The sequence below is a fragment of the Schistocerca nitens genome, chromosome 1 (genome assembly GCF_023898315.1).
Source record: "Schistocerca nitens isolate TAMUIC-IGC-003100 chromosome 1, iqSchNite1.1, whole genome shotgun sequence".
NCBI lineage: Eukaryota > Metazoa > Arthropoda > Insecta > Orthoptera > Acrididae > Schistocerca > Schistocerca nitens.
Window position 1 is genome coordinate 597,841,055 of NC_064614.1, and position 26,565 is coordinate 597,867,619.

The 26,565-nt window shown below is 40.8% G+C and overlaps 1 protein-coding gene across 1 annotated transcript in view; it reads right to left on the reverse strand.

The window, feature by feature from the left end:
• Positions 1 to 13,318: 13,318 nt before the first annotated feature.
• Positions 13,319 to 26,565, reverse strand: part of LOC126236507 (odorant receptor Or2-like) — a 73,344-nt gene continuing 60,097 nt past the window's right edge. The window contains exon 4 of the mRNA XM_049945873.1: positions 13,319 to 13,455. Within this exon, the coding sequence (XP_049801830.1) occupies positions 13,399 to 13,455 (57 nt within the window). The 3' untranslated portion in view covers positions 13,319 to 13,398. The remainder of the gene's footprint in view (positions 13,456 to 26,565) is intronic.

The following is a 26,565-nucleotide window of genomic DNA, read 5'->3' on the forward strand; positions in this document are numbered from 1 at the left end:
CATGCTTTATTCCTCACCCTAAACAATTTTGGTTGTTGAATAAAAATGGTGGCGCTTATGGTGTAACTGAGATAAGGAGTTTCTAGAGCCATGTGTTTGATTTCCATCCCCTTAGTAGCTATCAGAATTCTCAAATTGCTTCATCTCATCACTGGGCTATAGAATTCCCAATACTGTACTCGAAAGCTACTAACTCTGCTTTAAATTTAGTGATGTTATCTTCTTCGTTTCGCTTTGTTGTAAATACCAACTTGGTTCCTATAACATGACCAGTTTTTGATCTGTCGATAAGTTGTGATGTATTGTAGCATTTTAGGCTACACATCTCTTATTCCGTAGCCTTACACCATTCGTTTCTGTGAACTGGCGCTGAAGCTTCTGCTATTGATTTTTGATCAGATGGATTCTCTTGACATGTGGTAGCTAAGAAACATGCAAAGACACAAGGCACACTTTTTCTGTTTCGCCACATGTGAAGACTGTCATAACCCCACTTCATTATCTGAACTGGAAATTTCACTTTCCAACACTGTATCACACTCCTCACACACTTCACTATCTATCACACTCCTCACACATTTCACTACCTTCATTGCTGGTAACCACGCAGTCTTCTGTATTGTACGAGTAGGTATCTTCTTCTTTTCCGACCAGCGATTGGCCCCCATCGCCTTGAATAGCTGTTGACTCAGCTGTGTTATGTGCAACTGTTTCGGCATTCCTTGGTGGAGTGTTGTCTCCACTTGTTGACAGAACTGATAAGTTAACTGCACTGTATTGGCGTTCTCTACTTCACTTCATGGCTGTTGTGATCTGATTCGTGTTTCCTTCCCCTGGGAGACACATAGACATCAGAGGTAATACTCTCTTGTCAAAGATGATATCTCTTCTGAAAAGGATTTTTCTCTCTCCAAGGCTCCACAGACAATATTCTTTTTATTCTGCTTCCAACCTAAGATTCTTCTACTCGTTCTCCAAGTTTTCAGATGTCAATGTGCTTGTCCAGGCTCTGCAGCCTAAGACTTTGGGCATCTTCAAACCTTCTTTAACAATTTCTTTCTGCATCCGGTCTTCATACGGGATTTTCCCACCAGTGGATGTTGTTGTGTATCTATTTTGGATGTAGCAGGCGAACATGAAAGCTTCCCCCCAAAAATTGTTCGACAAACCACCTTGGACTAGTAGACATGTCATGATAGATACGAGTATAAGTGTTTGATTCAGGCACTTGGTTTTTCCATTGGATGGAGGAGAATAAACTGTACTTTTCCAATGTAATATGCCCTCTTCCTTGAACAACTCTTTAAATTTGTATATAAGTGGTGTCTGTTCTTTTGGATGTGTCTAAAAGAACATACGCCATTTTTATCCAGTAGCCACTATGAATTAGCACACAAAGGAATTATAGATATTGGCTGCAAGTGGGCATTGATTTAAATCAATGGGGAAGTTATAAATTCATGCCAGACTGGGATTAGAAAATGGGTGGTTTCATACTGGCTGCTAGATCAAAATTGTGTCTGTTCTTTCAAACGTGTCTGAAAGAACAGACACCATTTGTATATAACTAAGCCTAGGACTGCCAGTGACCTCTTCAGTGCAGATGCACACAAGGCTCAAAGTCTTACAGGAATCAGCAAAATGCTGCGAATAATGAGGATAATGGGCAAGGGACACTACAATAGTAGTGCGTGAGTAAGTTGGTAATTTGAGTCCGACAGGAGGAGTGCTAGGGTAGTCCATGTAGTTGCAATGATTGCTGTGTCTGAAAGGCTTATTGGCCTAGTAAGCAGGAAATCCATGTTCGAATTCCAGTCCAGCACAAATTTTAAACTTTCTCCAATGATTTAAATCAATGACTATTAGCAGCCAATGCCTATAATTCCCTTGCGCCATTAAATTTTCTGTTGTTGGCCCATTATTTAATTGGAAACATTGCAACTCTGTCCCTGTCTCACACTCTGCTCGTCCCTTAAGCTTGACAAAAGACTCAAACAAGTCACTCTTTCGCTTTAGCACTTTCACTACCGAATATCTTGAATGATCATTCAGGCAAGTAGAATGGTATATGCTCCACCCAATGAGGGCTGTCGAACATAGACTACATCACTATGTACCAGTTGTAGAACATTTTTAGTAGTAATATGACTGTGTTTTCATTTTTCCTGGCACATACATTTCACATTTTTCATTGTACTTAGTAGCTCCACATACGTTAGGTAAAGCTTCTCTGTATCCAAAATTAGTGCCACAAAACCTCTGCCCATTTGGTGTTGCTTCATTTTCCACTTGTTGATGTGTTTTGTCATTGTGTGGCATTGCTCTACTGTTATTCACTTTGTAATATTCACGGCACACTAAGCAGACATCACTGCTTGATGATCTTCCTCTCAAAACTTCCTTCTCATCAATAGACTCACTAACTTCACTGTTTTCGAATCTAATGCACATTCATTTCTCATCCATTTCTTTAATAGACAGCAAGTTCGCATTCAGTTCTTTCACCAGAAGCACTTCTGTTCATTGGATTGACTTACCACCACGTGATTTTACCGCTTCATGATAACACTTTCCCGCTAGTCACAAGTAACTTTCCTGTCAGCCAATTTCACTTATCGGAAGTTACCTACTTATGAGTTTTGTTGTAACCTCAGGCACCAGTCATATGATGTGAAACACGTGAATACAGGACCCACACCTTTTCATCAGCACCACCCCACCTTGATCACTGTCACAGTAACTATTTCATCATCTTCCTTTTGACTTGCACTTGATAAGTCTTCGCTGTTTGTATCATTTTTAGGACTTTTGAGCTTGTGCTGTATGCTGATTTTTGGGGCTATTCTGCTTCCTCGATGCACCTGCTGCTTGCTTTTCGTGGAAATGTAGACAATCCCTGGCGATGTGGTCTGCTTCACTGTAGGAGAAACAGAGTCTGTTTCTATTGGATATGTTGTTTACACTTTCTTGCTTTTGTTTGTGAGTTTTGTATTGGCTTCGGACGAAATTGCTTTGTTTCTGATCTCCACCTTGTGCTCCATATGCTTTGGCTTCTTCTTGGCTCTTGGTGGACTTAGAATCTAGTTCTAGGCGCCTCTCTTCTAATCTGTTGATGACAATGTCTGGGTCAATCTACCTTCGCCTCTTTCTAAACTTCTAATGAGGCCTCTATACTCCTCCAGAGGCAGCACAAGAAGCATGAAGCTTGCAAACGTTTTGTCATCAGAGATGAAGCCTCTGGGCTTTACTAATCTATAGAGAGCCAGTATCTTCGTTATTAGTCGTCAAAGTCATATCGTCTTCTTTCTTGATAATTACTAAGTCTCTCATCTTGGGTATAGCATTAAGTAGGCCACTGTTACAGTGTATTTTCTCGAGTTTCTTCCTTGTCTCCGTTGCTTGTTTAGGAGTAGCCTACTAGTCGTTTCTAGGTAGCGATTTTCGACAAGAATTGTAATGGTAGACAAGGTCCTCTCATTCTTCTTCTTTTTTCCACATACAATTCACCATAACGTGTTCCAATGCCAGGTTCTATGGCATCCCAAGCCTCACGATGCTGTATCAGTGAAGACACACTGATTGATCAGATGAAATAGCTATTGCTGCACACAGAATCAGTTTTCACAGATGGTTCCGTCATTCCGACATGTTCACCGCACTCATACGCTGGGCCCATATCCTGTTGTAATATTAAAGTGTGCGATGTTATTGAGATGTGGATGAGGACAGGTGGTTGAATTACAGCACACACGTCGACACTGCCAATAAATGTATTCTAGGTAAACATACTCATACATTGTGCAGAACGGCACTGCCGTCACATTACAGTGTTCAGACAGATATTGTTTTTTTGGCACGAACTATACAGCTGCCCCAAAGACCACACACAGAATAGAGAAACACAAGCTGGAAACGCCTTTGATTTCCGAGTACACTGGAAACAGCGTTGAATTAAAATGATTGCCACCGCATTAACCAGACGGATTTACAACGGAAAACGATATATTATAACATCACTGTACTGTGAGGGTTTCATATCTTTCTTCTTCTTGTGTTAACAGGTTTCTGGCGTGAGTTAGTAATTGCTGTTTGTGTAAGATAGTAGTCTTCTGTACTTGGCATGTGAGTCTATCTGTTCACAGGACAGAAGGGAGATATGATGATTGGTTATTTACTTTGTCAGCAAAACTGAATAAATTTAATCTCAGCAAGTGTGTTTTTATTATTATGTTGATATTAATCACATAAACTGATCTTAATTGGACCTTAGCAGCCAGAATTCAGAATCACATCCTGACAAGAAGCCCAAATGACGAGGAGCCTACAATGGACACCGAGGCCAGAGCGCGACAATGACAGATCCAGCCATTGCTTTGATGTTCCCAGATGCAATGTTGACAGACCTGGGCGTCGCACGAACAGGGTCTGGGCACAGTGCTGATGGGTCTGGGTGCGGCTTAGATGACTGTACTATGGATGAGAAGGATATTGATCTGAATACAATAGAGGCAGCACATCAATACATGATGAGAATGAGAACTATATTTAGCAAGCTGGGTGCTGATAATTTGGTACCTAAGTATCACAAATTATAATTATTATTAATGCTTGCATGTGATTATTGTTTCAAAATCGTTACGCACATAGGATAGTTGCCCATGTCATCGTTTCATTTTTCTTCCTTCCATGAATTTTGGGACCATCCAGAGGTGGGCTTTCAACAACACCATGCTTGGACCCATCGGTGATGCATCTGCAGCCACTGAGCCTATTAGTGTTGCGCTCTGATCAGTCAAAGTCATACCCAGGCCCATCAGAATTGTGTTTAGACCCGTCAGCGCCACGCCCAGGTCTGTAAACATTGCATCTGGGTCCATCAAAGCCATATCTGGATCTATCATTGTCGCATGCTGGGCCTCTCACCCTGGACTTTCATGTTCAGAATGGCATTGGCCATCACCTCATCCCCTACCTAGTGGAAGTAATCCTATGGCTAGCAGGAGTCCCCTCACTAATCCTTTTAACAAGCACTAGGTTAGTCACACACCAGTTTTAAACCATTACAATTTCAATGGCATCAGAATCTCCATTGAACTTCAGGACATACCTAAATTTGAAAGGAAGAATCCCCATACATCCGTTCATGTTGACAGTATGGAGTAAGACGAAAACTAGCCAGAAAGAGAGAAGAAAGAAAAAATGTAAAACATAATTTCGTTGAACCTCTCTACTTTCCCAAAGTAACCAGTCAACATCCCAAATACATAAAATTGTTGAAACTTCCTGGCAGATTAAAACTGTTTGCTGGACTGATACTAGAGCTCACAATGTAGGTTTGTTGTTATATTCTGGGGGGAGAAACAACACTTCATATGGATCAAAAATATGTCCTGATTACTTGTCTCCCAGTGGTCAAAGTAAAATGGTGCAAAGCAATTTTGTCCAAGGTGTCACATCTCATTTACTTTGAATGAGTATTTAGCAAAGAATGTGATAGATTGCTCTAGCCAGCAATCAGTATACATGTGGAAATGCCTATTGAGGCAGTTCTAAATGTTTAGAATGCTCACCACAGGAAGCTTTGTCCCTTTGTAATATAAACAGATACTGAGTGCCTCCTGTCTCCTGTGAAATATTGTGAAGGTGACCACACTTCCTCCCATAGTACCTTCAAAGAAGAAGGGTGATTCTCGCCTGAGAAAAGATAACTGAGGTAAGGGATCCTGGTCCAGAAATGACTGGGACGAAAGTTGTGAAAATCATTCTGTTACCTCTGACAGTGGAATAGATGCCCTGATACCGGTGCCTGATGTTGGGTAGAAGTGGCAGTATGGACCAAAACAAGAAAAAAACGTAGGAAACGTGTGCTCTAAAGCACATATCTTAAAGCTATGGACACTTGTTCAGTAGAACAGATGTGTTCCACAGTGGCAGAGATAACCAAGTGTTCATAGTACTTGCAGTATGATCCTTATAGCCCTTGTTAACTGGACAGCTGGCCGTGGTGACCGTGCGGTTCTAGGCGCTTCAGTCCAGAACCGCGAGACTGCTACGGTTGCAGGTTCGAATCCTGCCTCGGGCATGTATGTGTGTGATGTCCTTAGGTTAGTTAGGTTTGAGTAGTTCTAAGTTCTAGGGGACTGATGCCCTCAGACGTTAAGTCCCATAGTGCTCAGAGCCATTTGAACCATATTGTTAACTGGACATTTTTCCTTTTTTGGTCTATACTACCTCTTCCAAAAATATGGAAACCAAAGACCTTGAAATAGAAGAGGCGTGTTCCTCAGCGTCTAAGATGAAAGGTATGAATTTTAGAGCCCATATTTACTGGATGTTTTTTCTTGTCTTTGTCCAACTCTGAAAGTTACCTACTTTACAATCTTAGCAATAAAAGAGCTATGGACACTTGTTCAACAGAACAGATGTGTTTCACAGTGGCGTTGATGTGTTCGTCAGACATACGAGAACGATTTCCATTTACAACTTTTGACTTGGTATTTCGAGACCAGGGTTCCTACCTCAGATTGATACATTTATCCTTCTCCATCATACCTAAAAGTTTGTATCATTGTCATCACACAATCACCTTGTATATGTCCAATTTCCCACGTAAATAATAAAAACCTCTTATTGTAATAGTGGCATAAAAGAATGAAACAGTATAAAAAATAGTCTCTGTTATGTAAAACCATACTGGAATAGAATAATTACTATAAAAATTGAAACAGTATTATAAAAAATGATAATTGTAGAAAAAATTTATGTTATGTAAAAAAATTTCAGAAAAGAAATGGTTGCTGTAAAGGCATCCATGGGAAATGTAAGAATTACATTTTTCTGGTCATTATTGTATAAAATAAATTCCTAGTAGTAGTGTAAAAAAGTTATCTTTTAGCACACATATAAGTTTCTTATTCTCATTAAAATATCTATGTACTAAAATATTAATTATCACAAAAATATTACAAAACGTTGTTAATAAAGAAAAAATATTATATTTGCAGCTACATGACAGTTTTTCCAAAACTACTTCATAACCTCATATATAAAACGTTGTTTAGATGAGGATATACATCCCTTTTAAATTATTAACACCGCATGTAGGTATGTACACATTCAAATCTAACGCCAATGATTGCAAATCTAAGTAGTACTGTTTCCTTTCATTCTGTCTGATGACAGGTCCTTATAATGTTTTTCTGCAACTTGGGATGATTAGCTGACTGTGATAATACACAAGAACTCTGAGGGGAGCACGGTGTACAGACATAAAAAAGTTTGTACTGAAAGTGAGGAATCAGTCAGGTACATAATGGGAACCAAGAGCTGTTTTTAGACAGATGTGGGGACCCGTGGTGGTCGCCATTGGGGGTGGCAGACGAAGAATGCCCAGCATGTACACTTTTGGTGTGTGAGGAGTTTAAAGATGTCCTTTAGAAAAGATAACAGCTGTGAAGGGAAGAGAAAACAGGACACACTCAGCATGGGACATAGCTGTTGGGGTCTAGGGTAGGCCACAGGTGCAGATGCTGAAATTCTGTAAGGATAGCCACAGTTGGTTTGCAGCGGTGTTGGGGACTTGTAAGTATAGATATGCACCCATTTCTATTGGACAAAACGTGAAAGTACTAATTTCTGGCTACTGCCCCACTCTAAGTGAACAGAATTGATTAATCACGTCAGTTTCGTTAAGAGAAAGGAGATTGTTGCAATTGTTATAAATTTTTAATTGGTCAGAACATTGAAACTATGCTGCTATTGACGACCAAGATTTTGTTGCTGACTGAAAGAGCTAGATTTTGTGAAGCAGAGGAGAAAGATATTTTTTCTCAAGGCATGATACAGTATACTTCTTCATTTCATGTCTATAAGGAGAGATGACTACATTTTAGTACAGCAGAGGGATATGCATTTACTTTGTAGGTGATCACAGAAGCTGGGGCTGAACATAGTATTCTCAGCCACTATTGTAGACATCCTCTGCACGAGAGTATCAGCAGAGTAGTAAGCATAGGCTGCATTTGCATGTCATGATGAGGACACTATATTTGTATCACATCGAACTTTCGTTTTTCTGAATTTATCCATTTTGCTGAATTTAACATGTGATTACGTGAGAGAACTCGGGGTCTTTTCTTTAGGCTATCAACTTATTTAGCAATTATTTTCGTGGACACAGTTTTTTTTATCATTTCTATCTCAAATCGACCCACCTGTGCCCAGGAGTTTCATGCATGTTTTCACGCCCTTGCGCCCTTTAGTAATTGTTGATATTGTTTATTCAGTGGCTAGAATGTATCCATCAATAAATCGAATTGTTATAGTAGACTCTCGTTTCATTTAGTAGCTTGATAGAAACCTTCATCAGTATATATAAGTGAGTTATGGTACTCACATTTTATGTTTAATTGGGCCACCCCTGTTTAATTCAAATATCTAACCAGTTATGCATTGCACAATCTCATCAGGACCAATCTGTTCACTCTATAGGTCATTGACTCAGGTCTAATAGCATCCCAGGGGTATGCTAAATTCTCAACCAGCATCTCATACTACATATTGTTGATAAAACAAATTTTGTTAGCGAAGTAATATATTATATAAGTACATTAGATATTAATTTGTTAATATATAAAATGGCAAAGTTATCCCAACCAATCCACTTATATTGGCAGTTCAACTGCAGCTAATCTCGCTGATAATACCTTCACTAAAGACACACACCTCAAATGAGGAGACTCACACAATTCGTCTAGAGAGAAAAGGAGGAGAGGAAGGGGGAACTTATTTTCCTGCCATTTTAAGCCATCCTATTGGCCTAGGTCAAGGGGACGTCGTGGAGGTAGGAGGGGGAGGGTGACCATTTTTCCCATAATTTTATGTCATATAATTGAGCAACAGGCAGGGGTGGAGGAAGGGGAGGCTAATCTTGACATGTCATGTATTAGGTTACAACCTGATCTTGAACACATCGCAGAAAACAAACTGAGAGCTGTGGGTGTGATATCAGGTTATACAGTGACCTTGAGATAATATTGTTATCTGCGCTCATTCTTTCTTTGACCAGCTAGTCTCGCGTTCTTGTGTCCAAAGGGTTTCTAGCTTCAGGAATATCTGCTGGAAGTTGAAAAAGTACTAGAAGTGTGATGAAAGTGTGATTAATGTTTGTTCCCATTTATACAGACAATAATACATTCCAGTTACAGCAATACTGCAAGGCAATGATGAAGCTCAATGGGTAGACTACGCCAATTTATTACTGCCAGTTGTGATTCATAGTCCTTTGAAAAGTTCTACTTTCGACAGCCCATCAACAAGGTCTTCAACCTCAAATAGCACTCTCCAAGTCGCCGGTGACGAGAGACCACCATAGCGTGTCTGAACCGGATGACGCACTGTGACTACCAGACCTACCACCAATAAACTGCCCTCTACCAGTGCCCACAGCTCTCTGCTCCAGTTTTTAGGTGCTGCCCTACCTCTTCCAGTAGCTTGTCGTGGTACCACTGCAGAAACTACAAGTTTATAAGTGAATATTGATTACTATATCTTATGTGATTAGCAAAATATTCAAAGCAGGCACCTCTGCACGCTCATCAAGTACGTGCTTCTCACTAAATGTCATTTATCTTTGGAATAAACAGAATTTATATGAATTAAATTTGAGTGAGACACAATTCACTTAAAATCTAACCTATCAAAATTACACTTATTGTAAAATTACTATCCACATCCAGTGAGTTCTTACAGAGTGTACTTGGTGTAGGGAGGTCATATTTTGTGCTTTGTCTCGCTACATTGGTGCTATAGCCAAATTTAATTACGAAAAAGCTACATACGCTAATTATGGCTAAATCTAGTTACTAATCCTTGTAGCATAATTCTACGTTAAATCTACTTTTCCAAAAGTTCTTTATAATAGACGAGCATGAGTGTGTGGCATGAGTGGCATATTAAGATGCGAAAAGTCTTATTTTCTTACATACTCAAGTGTGTTTATATCTACGCTGTATATTTTTACATATGTAATTTCGTGTCATAAATGCCCCCCAATGACACCTCAACCAGGGTTGTCGGTACCTGAGTCTACTAATAAATAGCTTAATAAAATCCTATTCATGCACCACTCTTCAACGAAAAGTGGTGATGCAACCATAGTATTGGGTGCTTATTGTGGATAACATTCTTGGTTATCACCTGAATTTCCGCTTGTGTCACTATCATGTTTCAAAATGCAAATGCAAATGCAAATGTTAAAAATACAAAATTCAATTAAATCGCTTGTAATGTTCAGAGGTTTTTCAGTATGGACGAGATCTCAGTCTGACTTCTCTCGTTATGTTGATACGTTGGAATTCTAGAACCTATTTTATGTGTATGCCATTATTCACATTTTTTGCATATAGAAGTAATTTCGTACCTCCTGGCTTAGCGTCCTTCTTTACGACTCCCTAATCTCATAGCCGTCGCTCTCTGGGCACGCACTTGCCTTCCCACTCCAGCGGTTATTGTGCAAGACTAGACACTGGACTGAAAAGAACACTAAAAGCCGTCTTTGCAAATATAGGCCTGATTGTTTTCATTGATGTGATATGTAGCAGAGGACCATTCGATACTATTGTATAGTGCTTGTGACTGTGAGTTTTGTACAATTGTTTCTCTGGAATTTTTGAACAAAATGGTGCAAATATCTTTTGATTTCAGGTATAAGAATTCATAACTGATATGCTTTTTACTCCCACATTTGAGCCGAAAATCACAGTGTAGATGCACAATAATTGTCTCTTTTTGTTGTTGTGTTACCTACTGAAATGTTTGCATACTGTATTCTTGAGTTATTTTCTTGTAAACTATAATCTGCAATAATGAGTGAAGCTGGAAACGTTTCTTTACTTAATTTGTCTTCTGTTGGTATTCTGGCGAGTCAGAGACATGCCAAGCGATGTTCTCAACAGAAAAACAATAAAGAATTTTGGACTTTCGACGATTCCTGATACTATTGTTTATTCTTAAATCCTGCACATACGAGTAATGTGCATACCGTTTTAGATAAATTCCATACCCTCAGTGTGACTAGAAGTGTGAAACGAGACTTTATTTCAAAGCACCATCTGCAAGAAAGGTTTTTCTTTCGCTCTCACGTATACATTTGTATAATAAAAAAATGAATATTCCTTTAGCAACTCAAACAATACTCACACTACCTTTGATTTTCAGAATGCATCTGCTTCTGCAGTTCTATCTGAACTGATGATAAACTTTGTGATGTACGTAATTCTTGAAATGTCAATGTTAAGAATTACAAATAACCATTGCGTTTAGAAAATTTGAGCTAAGGAAAAGAATTTATTTCTCAAGGGGACAATTTCTTTTTTTTTTTTTTTTAGTTCACGAATTTTCTATGGTGTCCTACATTAGCGCATTGTCACAAATATTTGGATAGGCTTTTTAATTGTAGATTTCATGTTAGAAACCTATCTCAGGAATTTTATCTATGAGCAACCATAATCTGTAGTACTTGTTGAGGTACGGAGTTTCTCACTATCATTTAGAAGTTTTAACATGAGCCCAACAAAAATACAGTCTCAATCATCTCTGAGACTACTGTTCTTTATGAACACTATCGCTAATATAAGCAATACTGAAAGTGTGAAATCTTTAGCATTAGTGAATTCATTTATCCTAAGAATCTATAGAATGAGTGGACCTGTGATCTTGAAGACGAAGTTATAGCAACACTCTTCGATTTACTACTACTACTACTACTACTACTGTCATTATTATTATTACATCTTGGGATATGTTGTCCAGAAGATTCTTTTGATGATAAGGTATGCTGAAAGTAAATAACTCATTACTTCTCCTAAGAGACCTCACATACCCACCTGAAGGAATTTTTAAAACTGTCCACCACAAGGAAACCATTTTCATTTTGTCTCAGTGACATTTAACTTGAACTCTTTCTTAGAGCTACGTCAGAATCATTACTATATGCTCCGCTATTGAAGAATAAGTTGGTGTGTTTGGAGAAAACTGATGCTAATAACTGAAGTTTATTGTACATCAAGAGCACATGCAGAGGAAGGAAAAGCTGCTGTAAAAAACAAATATAGTTGTCAGGAGGAAAAAGTACGGGAACCAATTTAATTGTAATGAGTGATATTAGTTCATATTTTATCAATACTTTTTTTAGTACAGTGAAATAAAAAATAAAGAAAAAAAGCTATATGTAGTTCTACTGCTTTAAAACACTCCTTCCTTCCTGAAAATTATTCTCTGGAGTCTACCAACATTATGTATCGTTATTCATACTCACAATATTAATTCTTTTGCTTACATGTGATTTTACCTGATTATCCATACTTTTCAATGGCAAAGAACAAAGAAAGCGAAGCCTGAGCAATTTGGTGTTACTTATCACTCTCAGCTATTCTCATACATCTTCATTTCTGTTGTACTTAAGCAGTGATTAATCCCTTATGTTGAAAAGTATAAAGCTTTCTAGTATGCCCCTTTTCACTTTATATGAGAATAACACTCTGCTTACATGATAAGGAGGAGGTGGAATATGATAAAATTGAATTGGACTGCAGTGACTCTATGTACTGACTTATAACTTCAAATCAACTACATTTAACGTGGTTAAAATCTTCTTTTCTTTTTACTTTTGAAATTATGTGGAAACAGGGGAGAACGCTGGATCTGAGATAGCCACAGCATTGTCTGATGTAAAGAAAAGAAATGGCATCTGCGCAGAGAGGCAGACTTAGCATGGTATCCGTATACATTCACTACCTATTAGGACCATATAAACTGCCGTAGTAATTTAGTACTTTTGTTATCTGACATACTGGCCATTTATAAGTTATCAATGTAAAATAATTGTGTTCCAAGCTCATAACGTGCTTTATTGCTAATTGCACATACAATACACCACCTTTGCATGCGATATTCAATATATTCCATCAATCAAATGCTATTGCTTATCTGATAACTGGTTTCTACAAGCGAATATTAAGTGCATGTTGTTACAAATAGTTAATATGGTTCGACATTCTAGACTATGCATGTAACATTTAAATATTGATGTTTTCACAGACTTGTCTTCGCATTTGACAAAAGAAGATATACAACATTTCGCATAGGTATGTTTAGGCTACTAAAATAATTGCTGAATATGGTATTCTAATTACTTTGGATTCAAATAAAGCCACATAAAGTTTTTTAATGAATAAGAAATAATCTTCATTTGAAATAATGAATAAACAGCTAATAAAGAATTACTCATACTGTATGTAGTGATGTGTCAGTCATTTCCTTTGATATCTCTTCTGTTTTCTGGTTCTTTTCCATATGTCAGCTTCTTGGAGGCAAGTTGGTATCAATGAGATAATCTCCTTAAAGATTTCTCATCTGTCGTAAGAGCGTGTAGTATGTGTACGACGCGTTTATCAGCTATAAAGAAAAAGAAAGAATAATTTTTAGCTAACAATAACATTATAATTTATGGTAACAGCAATCAGCAATTAAGTCGATAACCGGACTGTCAATTATCTTTTGTACACATAAATATGTATGGAGCGTCTATTCACTTTATTTTAATACGAAAAGTGTGAAACAAGCATTTTCATACCATTAGTATTAACCACCGTGTCTGATGTCCACAAAAAGCGGAAGATGGTTCATGTTTATCATATTAGGCGAGCGTGACCGCAATTACAATTGGAGTAATATAGTTTATTGCAGTCAAAACTCACAAAATAGTGTGGCTACAGGGGCATACCTTTCTACAGATCACTATCCGAATCGCAAATGGAGCTTACGTGCTAGCACAGTTCCTCGAAAGTCGAATTGTCCCAAACCTAAAGATTCAAAATAAGTACGAAATCGAAAATTTTCCACGCATCATACTTGTAAATTCAGACGATAAAACCGTAGCCCGATGCTTTACCGGCCGCTTCAAGACGATTATGAACAAAATTATTATTGTTAGCCAGTTTTGTACCGTACCAAGCAGGTAATATTCGACGTAATTCTCGGGTGATCGTCAACGGAGAAGCAACAGATACGTTTCTTAGCAAATGCTCAGTTAAACAAAGACGCCCATTACCTATAGCACTATTCGTTATACCGCTAGACCCATTACTGCGCAAAATCTTCTCATCCTGCACGGGTCCAAGTGTGGGAAACTGACGCACAGTTTGTAAAGCTAACGTAGATGATCTAGGGATATTTGTTACAGATGTCCAGGACTTGGACAAGCTAAAGGAAGATTTAAATCTTTACAAAAGAGTATCTTGTGCAGCGATAAACTCCATGAAAATTGGCCACATATTCATGAGGATGCACACAATTCCAACGGCTTTCGTCAGCCTTGGTACGTAATGAAAGAGAAATAGAAAATCCTCAGAGTAGATGTCCAAGCCAATATTCAACAAACAACAATTTACAACTGGCGAATAATTCAGTGTGTCCCAGGAGGAACGGTCAATTTTTAGAGATATGACAGGAACACTCATTTTAAGCAAAAAACTTCATATGGACGTATGCTATGTATGTCCAATTTTGAATGATTTCCTAGATAGAGCACATTTAGTGTACATTTGTTCTTGAGCTAGGGCGCGAACATGTGCGTCTTACCCATCCAAAAACCTCTTTGGCGTTTTATTTCAGCCCAACGTAACTTGTTGCTTTCAACCTCTTTGCTTGGGATGTCTTTCTGCCATTAAACTAGCCCACTGAACGCGCAGTGTCCATGGTGTTTTTTGAGAGAAGCAGTGCAACGGATTGCGAGCGCATCAAGAGAAGCTTCGCTTAACTGTAGTTGTACACGTGATAGCTAAAATGGCACACATCGGTATTAATGAAGAATATGCAGATATGGTGCAGCCAAAAGATTTGTCAAGATCGATTGGCTTCTTCTGAAAGATAGAAATTTTTAACATCTTCAGGAAGGAACCTGGCAAATACGCTCAATAAATAAGAACAGTACTATGTCATGATTACCAAATGTATTGCAGTTTGACCACACTTGCGTTATACTGGGTATAATAAAACTATACTGACAAATTTCGAGCGACTGTAGGGGCCGTCTTGATGAATAAATTGGGAAGAGAAACGCATGTGCAGAAAAATCTTCCAAAGACGCTACAGAGTCTCGAAGTCTACGTGTCAAAGCTTGCTGCTATGCTACTCTTTTAGCAGGAAACGTGAGTTTACACGTCGACATCTGTGCCGCCAAGGCGCTTGGCGTTCTCTATAGTTTAGTCGTGAGAGTCGCGGACGTCTTCGACGCCAACTAACGCTCTGAATCTTGTCAGGCCCAATGCTAGAAGTTCATACGCACAAGCATTCAAAAACTCACGTCTTCCGCCGACACTCTAGCCTAGCGGCACGCGGTTTTCCATTTAATTCCGACGCTCGGTATCATTGTTGGACGACGTTTTCACACGTGCGAATGATGTAAGTTGGGTGGTCTGTCTTAAGGAGCACGAAATATCTTCCGGCTCAGTTTTTATTGTGCCCCACGCTGTATTTCTATACGTATTAACTTATTTGTAACTGATAATGTACTTTGATTCCATCATTGTGATAATAGAGACCACATCTGGGATTATCGCTTGCTGTACGCTTCACATGGTCAGCAGTCAATAAGTTGTCACCGTAATGAGTATCCGTTGACAATGCAGTCGCATAGCACTCCAAAACTCACGGACGAAACGGAACTCACATCCTACATGATGGCAACCATTTCGTCCAAGAACGCCGCTTGCTTCTGCTTTTGCAATCTGTCTTCTATTTCAAAGAATATAATAAGCAAAGCCCTCTGTTAGCAGCGCTTTACGGTCCAGCGAGAACAAATGTACGAGTATATTTGTTGTTAAGTTCAAGAAAATCACTGATTTATTCACGCGTCCTCAATACAGGGCTGTTGTTTCGAATGAAACGTTCTGACTTTGAGTATGAAATATACTCTAATCTCGCACTGCAGGAGATGGGAAACCATGTAAACATTTCCTATTTTTTATGGAGATCTACTGCAGGCGCTAGCTTAAGCCTAAAACAAAGACAAGAAAGACAAATTTTCCCATAATTCAGGAAGTAGGTGGAACGGCTGAAGTTTTGAAATCGGTGGTATTGTAGGCGCCCCGGTGGTCCCGGTCGCCTACGGTGGACTGGATGGCCGAGCGGTGACCTCTCCAGTTGTCAGGATGCTAGGAAATGACTGTGGACACGTCAGAAATGTCAAAGAAATATTATTAATTCATAACACCTTTATTCCTGCAGAGTGCAATGTGGTCCACGTAACACAGGCTGGCTGAGCTTGGTGATATCAACGACCTTGCCCGAGTCCTTGCTGACTTGTAGCGATGACACCAGCTTCGGGCCGCACAGTCTTGCTAGCGCAGCGCTGCGTGCTGTGACGTAGCGAAGGAATGTCCCTACTTCGTACTTCGGTCACGCAGTGGCTGGTGGCGCCTGGCTGGCCGACCGGCTTGGCTGCGGACAGCAAGCCGCTGCGCGTAGGAGGCTCCGGGTTAGAGTCCCAGTGCTGTCGGCACGAGAAGCGTTCTCGTAGTGCGGAGTATACTCTATCCCACCCCGTCTTCTTCCCTGCTCCTCCTGGCGGCTCGTCCGCGGTGTACAGGCGGAACGGGCTGCAATCTTCCAGTGTCGTCGGCTCACCCGGTTGTGACGGCAGATACACAGGGCCTAGGCCCCGCACGATCTCAACGACGGCTCACTGATGTGGTCAGCACTGGGGGCGAGTGAGTCTGCCTTGATGTCTGCTAATCTAGGGTTGATGATTGACAGCGGCAGCAGAGAGGACCAGAGCTGGTACTGTCCCCTCACGTCTGCTGCTGGATGGGCCGCCCTTACTGCAACATCTCCTTAATAAAGATTAACATGTCGATCACCGAGCTGAGCGCTACACAGCGACCCAGTACACACCTAACTGCAAGTCTAACTGCGAGTGCCTTGTTGCTATCAAAGCTGGCGTGTTTAAAGGAAGCACGAGCGACGTCCTGACGTCATGCTCGTTTGTAATGAACGCATTCGTTCCACTTATACTGCTGATTCATCTGTCGTACTCGCCCCTTAGGTGTTCTTGCGGCAGAGTTACGTGTTGTTATGGCAGACTTACACGAAGTTGTGAAATGTAGTACAGCTGACGCTATACCTCTGTCTTACACTCTACGAATGTCTCCGTCTAACACAAACCCGCGTGCTAAGCAATTCTCTCTTGCCTGTTGTGTGTAACCCGGCCACTGCCCCTGCGTGACGACACATTCCGATATATGTGCAATCCCTTTACCTCTTCGCTAACCTACTGCCTCTGTCTCTTGGCATAGGCAGCGAAACTTTGACAATATTCCACGTTTCCACCTCTTTACTATTCCGCGACACTACAGTATATTGCTTGAACGAATGTTCTAAGAAACGCGTCAATGCATTTCTGAAGAAATGCCGTTTTATCAGTTCTGAATGTGTACTAATTCACGGAAAACGATCAAACAATCAATCAAAAAGAATGACAACTAATTGAGCTTTTGTTCTGAAGCCAGATGAAATTAACTGAGTTATCCTGCGTGACTGAATCTATACATTGCTAGCAATATGCAGTATGTTCAAAATATTTCGCAGTTTTTCCACATCGGATTACTCTTTGCAAGAAACCGTAAAAAAACTTGATTTAGAAATATAAAAAAGATTTTATGAGCAAATCACCTAGAAAATAAGTTTACATTGAAGTGTTTATTTCTTTCCTACACATTCATACTCAAAAATGCTCGTGAACAGTGCGAGTGGTTGCCTTCAAGATTTGTTCGATACCTCGAACCATGCATTCAAATGTCAATATCCTGTGCCAAATATCTTGTTGTAGACTCCTCAGAATTTGGAAAAATGGGAAAGGAAACGAAGTTTTCTGCTGTGTCACGTTGTTTTTTTTTTCACTCATAATTATTTCTTATCCAGCCTAGTGCGGCGATTGTGCTTAGACAATTAGATATGATTGTTCTGTCGGTGGTAGGTATTACGTTGGTGTATAAGTTCGTAAAGATTTGTGTTGCCTGTTGATATTCCGGTTGCTATCAGTTTATTTGTAGACTGACATTTTTATTTGTAGATCAATGTTGCTATTTGAGTTTACATATTCTCATTTTGTCATTTGGAGATAGTGAGTGGAGCTGTGGACACTAGAAAATGGAGTGCCAAATGGAGAAATAGGAATATTTCCGACATATTCTTCTATTTCAGTTCAACAGAGGGGTAACGCGGTGCAAGCGGCGAGCAACATTTGCATCGTGTGGGGATAATGCCATTCGGCACAGCACGGAAAAAATGGTTTTCTCATTTTAAGAAGAATCGTTTTTGCATTAGCGACTCTCCACGTTCAGGAAGACTTTCAGGGTTTGTTAAAGACCGCTTAAACGCATTAATCCATACTGATCCACGTCAATATACTCGAGAACAGGCAAATGCCGTGGACTGTGACATTCCAGCATGGTGTGACATTTGCACGCAATGGGGAAGGTTCCGAAACCGGCTGTAGGGGTACCACATGCTTTAACCCAAAATCACAAAAATCAGCGGATAGGCATCCCTGCTTGCTCGTCATCAATTGGCTGGTGAACAACAGCGACCATTCATATCCTGTATCGTCACTGGTGACGCGAAATGGTGTCTTTCTGTTAACATAAGGAAAGGAAAGGAATGGTTGGGTCCAAACAAAGCAGCAACTCCCCGTACAAAGTCCTGCGCGCATCCACAAAAGAAAACGTTTTACGCATCTGGTGGTACAGCGACGGTATGGTATACTATGAATTGCTTCCCCGAGGTGTAACCATCACTGCTGACATTCTTTGTCAACAGCTGAGACGTCTTGAAGACGATTTTCCGCTCTCTATCGAACAGCCTTCAGGGAACTTCCTTTCCGAGTGAAAACGTGCTCCGAACGTGGCTCGGCGAGTTCTTCGCCTCAAAATCACGTGATTTCCACAGTCTCGGAATCGAAAAGTTACACCAGCGTTGGAAGACTGATGTAAATAGTAACGATGAATATATCATTGGTGGCTAAAATCTCTGTTATGTGTATCTATTGTGTTTATTAAATTTATGGATAAACGCTACGAGCTTTGCACCAACTCAATATTTTACGGAATATTAAAAGAGGAAACTACTATAGACCAACACTGCAGTTTCAAGTCTACCGCGGTGCCAAAATTCTTATGTTTCCGCTGTTAGCATAGTTTCATTTCAAATCTCTTTGGTTTAAATCCAGTCTGATCAAATATAAGTCGCAATGCTCCAAATATGCCGACGTTACAGCAGACATATTTTTAACTCTGACTCAATTTCGTACAAAAAGAACAGCGCCTGTGTGTGAGTCACTTGACTATCAAGTGGCTCTTTAATTCTACATTCATGATGCCTAATAAATACGTGATTGGAACTTTGTATAACTGCTTCATATTTTTCAAATAGTTACAAGGAATAAATGTTGGAAAAAACTGTATTTATTGTGCGTGTTGTTTACAACTTTCGAAAGAAAGAAAATGGTAGAGATGAAATATAAGCTGCATCGGTCTACGAAAAATTATTAACCCGCTGATTATTTTAAATCAGCGGATTCACCGCTTCATCTTGCAAATCAAAGACAGCAATGGCGAAAAAGCACAGTATCGCGTACAGCAAGAATTCAGGGGCTGTACATCAAACAGTTTAACACTCAGAAATCATACGAAAAATAATATACTTTATTACTGTTATTATTAGTTACATTCAGTTCATACCAGCAGCTAAAATTAACCTTCTAAATTTGTTGGATTTTAATCCCCAAATAAAAAGAAACTGCAACGGTTTTAAATTAACGAAAAAAAGTTTATTTTCACACAGAACATGTGTAACAAAAATTTAAAAGCACAGAACATCTATAAAAAGCATCCACAACAACGGCGCCAAAGATGGTTTTCTAGTAGAGGTATGGCATAATTAGTAACTGTTAACAAAATTCTCAAACAGTTGGCTGTCTGATACAAGAAAATAATCAAATTTGGTTTAGACACGCCGACTCAGACCATACCCTGTCAGTCTTGGCGGTCACTGTGGCAACAAATTAAGACGCTGTGTTACGAAAACATCTTCAGGCTTGTTAACTTCTTTATGATATCCTGATTGGAAATTCCCCTACTGCTATTTGTTATCACTGTACTTCCTTGTGTGCGAACGCTCGTTTGTTATTTGCGCAGGTGAACGGAATGTTGTTGAAACAGAAAAAAATATCAACTTGAGTAGAGAAATATTCTAACTGAATCCACACTTGAAAACACTGACCCCGTCTCTAACATCCTTGAGGGAATCGCCAGCAGAAATTTAACATTCATAATGATTTTTGTTTGCTTTGGGACAGTGACCGTTTTTATGTTATGCTTGCTCCTTGAAGCTTAGATTATTTATTGTTTGTTAAGTTTTTATAGTTGTAAATTACTGGAGAGAGAATAAAGTTATTGTAGCGCAGTAACGTGATTGATTAATTTGCTACGTATAGCACCATGCAAGATAGCTAGAAACTGGTGATCTCACAAACAAGAAAATGAACACGAGTGGAAGGAACTACATGAAGTAATATACTATCATCGTATCAAGACGCAAAGCCGAGTCAAATGGAAATGCAATTCCTTAAGATGCACGAAAAATTACAGAAGCAAAAGAAGTAGTATACGCGGAGCTAAACACGTAAGATAATAGAGAGCCGGCTCCGCGATAAATGGAAGAAAAGAAATTCGCCGAATGAAGGGTCCGTTGAGTATGCAGCAACAGTCAAGCCGCGGGTGAAGGTACAGGTCCCGTAGTTCTTACCAGATAAACCAAAATTATGGTTTGGCATGCTAGACCAGGCTTTCGTACAGAACGGAGTGACCGACCAAGGGACGAAATTCGCGGTGACGGTCAACAATCCAGACGCTAGAGCGGCAACTTGTGATACTAAAGCCGTCACCGGACCGACAATACCTCCACCTGAGAAAAATGCTAGTCAGTAGTCTCTACAAGCCAGTGGAACTACGACTGTAGCAAGTGCTGCATAGTGAGCAGGGGAGAGACAGGACTCCTTCGGGATTTTGGCGTCACTTAAGAGAAATTATAAGCGAAGAAGAGTTGTCAGACATAACGGTGCGGCATGTAGGGACGGCGCAACTCCCAGTAACGGTCAGAGCGGCTATGGGTCAGGTATGAAGAAACCGAGGTCACCTCGTTGATTACAGCAGCAGACAGGGTGTAGGCAGTGCTCGTTCTAGCGACCAGGTTGATGTAAACGATCAGGGAAGGCGATACCCAAGAGACCACAGTGATCCAGAAAGAACAACAAACAGGTATGACTGAGTAAATTAAGCAGCCTGAAAGAGCAGGTAGATGCAGTGGAGGAAGAGATGGCGGCGTTGATGCGGAATAAGAAAAGTACGCCCAAGCAGGATACTAAAAACAGAGATGAAGTGTTTCAAAAGAAATAACAAGAACCGACGTTTCGACTAACAGGCCACAAGATTTACGTCCCTCTGTGCCTACCCAAAAGGCGTCGGCGGCCAGCAATAGGCACGGCGGGTCACGGGAGCCAACATAAGCGCCACAATCGAATGGAGGACGCCACGGCCACCGGGCGGGTAAGTTACCAATCCAGCTCGCTAACGTGGTCACGGTGGTTGTACGTGAGAACGTAGGACAGGTCGTTGCTTTGTGGTTGATACCGGGTCAGACATTAGCACGTAGCTGGCCACCCACTGAAAGAGCGCAACACGAACCAGTCTTGTCCCCGTCATGGCGGCCTACAATTGGTCCATAACAACTTAAGAAGAGCACGAGATGGAATGGGTCTCAGATTTAGTAGAAAGCGCCGGTGAAAGTTTCTGCTAGCGGATGTGGTACAACCCATATTAGTCATGGATTTCACCAGTCACCATGTGAGCGTATAAGCTGTAGTGGGAGTTTAGAGCGGCAGTTTCCCGCCGCAGAGCATGTGGCTGGCGGTTGCTACGGGGCCGTGGCGACAGGCTAGCGCGTACGCATGTTGGAAAAACCCGAGTGAACGCTTGGCAGGGGGGCATATGACCGTGTTTGGGCTCTTGGAGAAATTTATATGCCACAGAAAAATTGATTAAAACAGAACTAAGAGTGACACGGAGGTGCGAGTTGGCGCTCATGGACAGAAAAATATGTAAAGCTAAATTATCTAGACCCACCACAAAAATATATAATGGTTTAAAAGATATTGTTGTCTTAAGAATTGTAAATTTATGGAAGTTCAAAAGCTAATATCTCGGCATTGCTTTGGCCGATTAATATAAACAAAGTGTCTACGGAAGCGGCTAGTAGAGCTGCATCGAGCAGTCGTAGACGATTTAGCAAAACATGTAACATATTGAATGAGAGGTCGCAATATCTGATTCGACCGAGAGAAACGGGGTTTTTGGTAATAAATAAATTTAAAGAGACGAAACTAGCGGAAGCATTCTAAAGGTTAAAGAGGTAGATGAGTAATTAAATATTAGTATGTATTTTTTTAGTTATGTTTAGCATCAAAAAATCCAGGAAAAGCAAAATCACGCCACAAGAACATTATTTGTGAAAAAAAAAACGGTGGCGGATACAAAAAATTGGACTACAAATTATTGCCTAGAAAATAAACATATTTTTCAATATATAATATATGTTTTTTTGTTTAGTTTTACAATATTCGTAATTTTTGTCTAACATTGTTTTGAATTATGCAGTCGTTTCGAGGGTGGATAGGGCGGCTGACTTTGAAGGCAGTTGAGTTTGAGCGAGGCTAAGAGATGGACGTGTCGCCAATCTGGCGTTAGTAGTGGGGTGGTAGCCACGTCCAGGGACAGGTATGTATGTAGCGACGTTCGAAAGCGATGAAGTGGAGCGCAGTATAGTGGTTTAGGACAGCAGACAAGAGTGTATTTTGTGAATTGTGGACAGACTGTCTAGTGCGTGATTGCGACATACAAATTTTATAGTGAGGTATTGTAGCATCAGTTATTAACGGCCGCCCTTACGCAAGAGTCCCTCAGACTGCATTTTAAGTGTATAGTGAAGATATTGAAGAAAAATAAACTACTTGTTCAAATTGTAAATCAACGTGAATGACTCAATATTTTAAATTTCACCGCAATATCTGCCTGTATTGTTTTGTTATAGTTTATTTCAGCTTAAAAATTGAGTTTACGATAGGTGTGAGCTGGCACGCTATGACGAAAAACGTAGCCAAACACTGAGACCAGCCACATCTCTGGGCCACTCGATTAAGCTGAGTGTAACAAATATATATATTTTCGTGCCATAGCACGTGGGGGCTCGAGCCAAACTATTCTAACTTCAGTATGTAGTGGCCAGTAAAGTCGTAACCACCAGATCGAGACAGACTTCAGTGCAAGACAGATTAAGATGGACGGAGAGTTCGGAACGGACTCGTTAAGACACAGCGCTGAGAGGATCATGACCCCAAGCCACAGCTTGGATAAACAAATAGGCGTTCAAAGTAGCGGCAGTCAAAGTAAGGGTGGAGTGCATAACACAGTCCACCACATTAAGATCGTGTCTGGCCAACCGGTATCGCAGCGGCCATGAAGGCTAGCACCCGATCGTTTTGCCGGAGCATAAGTGGAACTCGAGAATAAGCTGTGAGCAGGGGTTGTGCACAAGTCAGATAGCCCGTGGGCGTTGCCACTGCATATTGCTAAGAAGAAGGCCGGCACATGGAGGCTGTATGGGAATTACCGCAAGTTAAGTGCATTCACAATTCCCGATCAGTATCCAGTGCAGAATTTAAGAGATTTCACTATCAAGTTAGCGGGAGCCACGATCTACAACGACATAGATTGTCAAAAGGCTTACAGCCAAATACCAGTGGCAGGAGAAGACGTGCCAAGGACGGCTACAACAGCGCCATTCTGTCCGAAAAACACAACACAAACGTGGCAGCGTTTCGTAAATGACGTCCTCCGAGGGCTTGATTTCTGCTTTGCGCACCTCTGCGATATACGGGGAACATCTTAAGGCTGTATCTGACCGGATCAGCAAGTATAGCATAGTAATCAATAAGGAAAATGTAATTTGCAGCAGAAACAAGTAACGTTTCTAGACCAATCAGTACCAGCAGCCGGCATTTGCCCTCTGAAAGTCAAGATCGATGTTGTAAAGGGCGTACATCGACTGACAGATTATCAACTGAGAAGACTTCTAGAGGTGGTGAAGTTCTATCGTCGACACCTATAGGGAGCAGCCAAGGTGCAAGTGGCATTGGCGGTAGTGCCTGCAGGTAGAGACACCACAGGACGACGATTACTGCCGTAGATATCAGAAATACAACAGGTTTTTGACCAGGCAAAGGACAGCTTAAAAAAAGCAGTTCGTTTGGCCTATCCCATTCACGATGCGCCGCTAGCAATGTTAGACGCCAAATAATAGGCAATTAGAGCCGCATTTCATCAGTTCGAGGAAAAGCAGTGGCAATCATTAGGGTTTTTCTCGTGCAAGCTCACAGAGGGGTAGGTCAGAAGGAGTGCATATTACCGCGATCTGCTAAATATTTATGAAGCGATACTGCCCTTTCGATCATATGTAGAAGCCCAACCGTCCACTGCGTATAAGCACCATGAACTGAAAAATTTCGCTTTTAGTAGAAAGAAAGGCATCTGCTCCCAAGGCAGTTCTAGTAACTAGAGTTTATCAGCCAATTTATGGTAGATTTGAGAAACATTAGAGGGCCCAAGAACGCAATGGCCGATTTTTTTCGGTTATTGGAGTCATCCTATACGCTGAGGATTAAGAGCAACCTTCTAAGAACTGTTTACAAAACAGCTTAACGGGACTGCAAATTAAGCACATATGGCTGACGACGTTGAAACTTATGATTTGGTACCATGTGTCCAAGGCCAAACTGAGAATTTCGTACCTGAGGGGCTGCGAGAGATGGTGTTTTATAGTGTGCATAACTTGGCCCACCCTGGCGCGACCACAAGCGTAAAACTGATGACGTACAGATGTAAATGGCCCAGCATTAAAAAGGGTTGCCGCTGGTGTGCGCGTAGCGTGTCAGCAGTGCAAGATTGGCAGACTTGTGCATAAACAGGTTGGAGAGTTTGCAAAGACTGCAGACTGATTCTCACATATAAATTTACATATCGTATGACCACATCCTCCTCTGAAGGGTTTCGCTACTTAGTGAATACTGTTGACAGGCATGCTCGATGAGTCGAGGCGGCACTGACTGCAGACATTTCAGCAGAAACGGTACCACCAAGAACTTTTTTATCAACATGGATAGCGCGGTTCGGCTGCCCATCTTACGTCAACACTGATCAAGGACAGTAGTTTGACTTAGTGCTATTCCTTGAGCTGTCCAATCTGTGCGGGTTTCAGTACCATCGTACTAACAGTTAATTACCGTCAACTAACGGGCTGGTGGAGCGTTGGCACTAAACAGTACAGGTGGCACTCATGTTCTTTAAAAACAATTGGACCTCCGCACTGCCGCTGGTTTTGTTGGACCACCCAAATGCGTGAAAACCAGTCATGGGGCTTCCAGTGCAGATATGGTATATGGAGAGGCTGTATGAATACTATCAGAGTTTTTATCCCTCTCGGCTTGGACCAGAAGCAGCAAACATTTGCTTCAGAAAATGAAAAGCCAAACTGCCAAGTTACGTCGAACTCCAGAATCACGGCATGGGTATAACAGTATTTTCGTACGCAGGAACTTACGAAATGTTAGGACGTAAAGCTAAGGACCGATACAGTACGTCCCTTTCTGCAACCACCTTACACTGGGCCATACAAAGTGTTGCGACGGGATGAACGTACCATGCTCATGCAACGTATAGGCAAGCAGCAAACAATATCCATCAAACGAGTCAAATCTATCCTGACGTCAGACAACGAAATAGTTCAAGAGGACCAGACAGATCCAACACATACTATGACCGAACAGGTTGCAGAAGAAGAGAAGCAGACAGAGGTAACGCAGCTACCGCCGCTCCAGGCTCTAGTAATTCACACAAGAGCAGAGCGACGAATGCCCGAGGCAGGATTCGAACCTGCGACCGTAGCGTTCGCGCGGTTCCAGACTGAAGCGCCTAGAACCGCTCGGCCACACCGGTCGGCTGTTGCTGGAGCTCCGATGTCCGTAGGAGAGGAGGGGCGGTGACGGCTGTATGGGAAGCACCACCAGAAAAGTAACCTGCATAATGGTTTTTGTGTGTTTTGAGGCAGAAGTCGTTTCTGAGTTGTGTTTGCTCCTTGGAGCTTAGATTAATCTTCGTTTGTTCAGCTTTGACAGTTGTAAATTATTGGAGAGAGAATAAAGCTATTGTTGTACAGCAACGTGATTGATTAATTTGCTATATATAGCATGATGCAGGACAGCTACATCTTCTAACAATGCTCTTCTGGCTGAATTACAAGTCATAACTACAACTTTCCAAGAGGTTTCTTAAATATTTCAAACTTTCCACATGTTTTACACAGAATTTGGCCTTTTGTAAACTGAAAAAGATTTTTTAA